Below are 2,647 nucleotides of genomic sequence, written 5' to 3' on the forward strand. Positions count from 1 at the left end.
GTGTATAAGCTATAATAAATCCTAAAAGCTGACCCCTTTTCTAATAAAACGAGACTCTAGAAGCACACCACCACACCTTTATACCCTAGGTGTACAGTTCCTATATTTTTAGTAATACATCATTGCATTAAACATGTATTTTTTAACATACTTACTTTGTATTATTATTTGGAGGCAGAACATTTAAAATATCAATGTTTTATTGAAGAAAGGTCGTACATTTTTATTGATAAATCTAAAATTATGATATTGAACTTATAGTTCAACGTTGAACTCCAAATGTTATTTTATTATTTGAGCAATTCTAAAATTAATTGTACACAAATTAATATTTATAGGACAAAAAATAATAGTGGAGTTTCATAGGTAGAAGAATATTTTAAATTGTTATTTCATTATATACAAAAATAATATATTCAGTTTATCGTATAATTTGAGAAAAATGCAAAAATCGTTAGTTTTGTAATAATATCTAATAACCATAACTTTGTACTTCAAAAGATTTCGGTGTAACAAGTAACATTATGACTCAGGTCGCAAAAGTGAACACTATCTTTTTTAAAAAGCGTGCATAATTAGTTCATCACACTTGGTACGCTTTCATACCTTGAAGGCTCAAATTCTGTCATCCTGACATTTAGGAGTTTAAAGAAGTTCTCTTTAAGAATCCCCAAAACGCTAGGCTTAAATTCTTCAATAACTGGCTGTTGAAGAGTTTCTATAATATCAGAGTAAATTTCTGCAGTATCTAACCCTTCGAAATCCATCTGCAGCATACCAAACTGAACATCTAGATCCACTCCTGTGGCCTTCAGTTTTTTATTCAACATCATTAGTTCTACTGACCCTATAACTTCGACCTTTTCAACTTTTATATTGACGTTTATGTTTTCAAATGACACAGGAATAAAGCTAGCAAAAGTTCCCTTTCCAGAACACTTGGTCTTCACTATAAGTGAGTGTATGTTCAATGTGAAATTAATCTTTAAAGGTAGTTTTTCAACATTCGTATTCAACTTTTCCAACCGAAATTTAGATATTCCAATGATATTGATGTTTTCAAACTGAAGTTGTAACTGAACAGTTTCACCATTGTAGTTATACAGCTGGTTTGGAATTACCATTGGATCTAAAACAGGAATTTTGAGTCCAGAAAGTCCTGTCAAAAGCACTTGGCGAAATTCTTCCATAAACCCTAAAATAAAATTTCTAAAGGAGCTCGTTGTACTATCAACCTTTGCGTTATTATCTAATACTTTACTAGGCAGAGGCATTGCATTTAAAACCTGGTCGTCCAATGAAAGTTCTTTCATGATTTCATCATTTAATGAAATTCTATTAAAAGCATCATCATTTAATAAAACTTCTGATTTATAATAATCTGAAACAAATTCAGGAACGGAAGCAAATATATCTTCTTCTACATCAGGATCCGAGTACTGTAGATAACCAATGTCCTTCACTTTATGTAAATCTAGAAAAAACAAAATAGATAAGAGCAGTATCTTCAAAAACAGAGAATATTTTTATCTTTCAGTCATTCGTCAAAAACATTCATTAGCTAAGATAAATGATTAGCTATGTTGTTGTTTTTTACATAATACTATTAGGACATTGAATTAACATCACTGCAAGTTGTTAAAATTATGATATTTTGTATTTTTCATATACCTATTGGATGTGGAAATCTATTTTGAATCTATTCTGTTTCATGGCATTGCATTGACAGCAATTTAATTACCAACAATAACCTAAGCTACCAAAATACAAGTAATAGAAATAATTTTGAACCAACCTTTTGGCCTCCCATTTACTTGATATATGTAGCCAATTAAAAGGAAGATGCACAAAACTACGTCGGTCGACATTGTGGACTGCTTCTGAAATAGCGATATAATAAACTAATTATCTTATTATAATCGTTATCTTAGATTTGGTATTATATGGTTATATTTCTGCCAGTCTCAAGTTATATGATGTCTGGGATTTAAAAAGAAAGACTTCGTCAAGTAAGAACAAAAAGGAATATTTAGCTCTGCGGCTTATTGAAACTTTCATTCATAAAATCGAAACATTACTGAATTATTTTACCGTGTGGCCATTGCAAAATAATAAAAATAAGGCTAATAACGTACGAGCGCGTACACAGACACACACATTGAACTTAAGTACAAGAAAATATATAATACTTGAACATAATAACCAACAAGGTATATTAAGAATGAAACAATAATAATTTCCAAAATAACATAAATACAAAATGCAGTAGATCAAGCATAAATATACTAAAAGCTGTGAATGAAAGCATACCTTTATTCGTCTAAGTTTGTTATATTTCATGAGTTCTTTAACCAAGGATTTTATAGCCTTTCCATTAGCATTTATATGGTATGCTGCTTATCTACTTATCAGTTGGGATTATCGTATTCAGTACGAAGAACGTGGTTTTACAGCCTATAAATGCTGTAATTTAATTAAGTAAGAGAGCTGCATCTGTTTTGTCCCACGTCCTATATTAAAGCTAATATATATATGTGCTCTGTCAGGAGTCAAAACAGCTGTCATCTGTCCAAAAATAAAAACATAAATATATCCCACATATGTTTTGAAAATAAGTTGCGCAAAATTATTTACCCATTGAAAAAAT

The 2,647-nt window shown here is 30.2% G+C and overlaps 1 protein-coding gene across 1 annotated transcript; it reads right to left on the minus strand.

The window, feature by feature from the left end:
* Window positions 1-294: 294 nt before the first annotated feature.
* LOC111089657 lies at window positions 295-2,441 on the minus strand. The gene is made up of 3 exons (XM_022402548.1): window positions 2,311-2,441; window positions 1,796-1,880; window positions 295-1,474 (listed from the first exon to the last, which is right to left on the minus strand). Exons 1-3 carry the CDS (start codon window positions 2,338-2,340, stop codon window positions 576-578), a joined length of 1,014 nt encoding a protein of 337 aa, XP_022258256.1. The 5' UTR covers window positions 2,341-2,441; the 3' UTR covers window positions 295-575.
* Between the last annotated feature and the right edge of the window lie 206 nt (window positions 2,442-2,647).

This window comes from Limulus polyphemus, unplaced genomic scaffold (genome assembly GCF_000517525.1).
Source record: "Limulus polyphemus unplaced genomic scaffold, Limulus_polyphemus-2.1.2 Scaffold6932, whole genome shotgun sequence".
Taxonomy (NCBI): domain Eukaryota; kingdom Metazoa; phylum Arthropoda; class Merostomata; order Xiphosura; family Limulidae; genus Limulus; species Limulus polyphemus.

Coding starts and splice junctions, on each gene's coding strand:
- LOC111089657 (XM_022402548.1), bottom strand. CDS start 2,340: ATGAAATATAACAAACTTAGACGAATAAAG. Junction 1,881..2,310: donor ACAAACTTAGACGAATAAAG/GTATGCTTTCAT, acceptor TCGCTATTTCAG/AAGCAGTCCACAATGTCGAC. Junction 1,475..1,795: donor AGTAAATGGGAGGCCAAAAG/GTTGGTTCAAAA, acceptor TGTTTTTTCTAG/ATTTACATAAAGTGAAGGAC.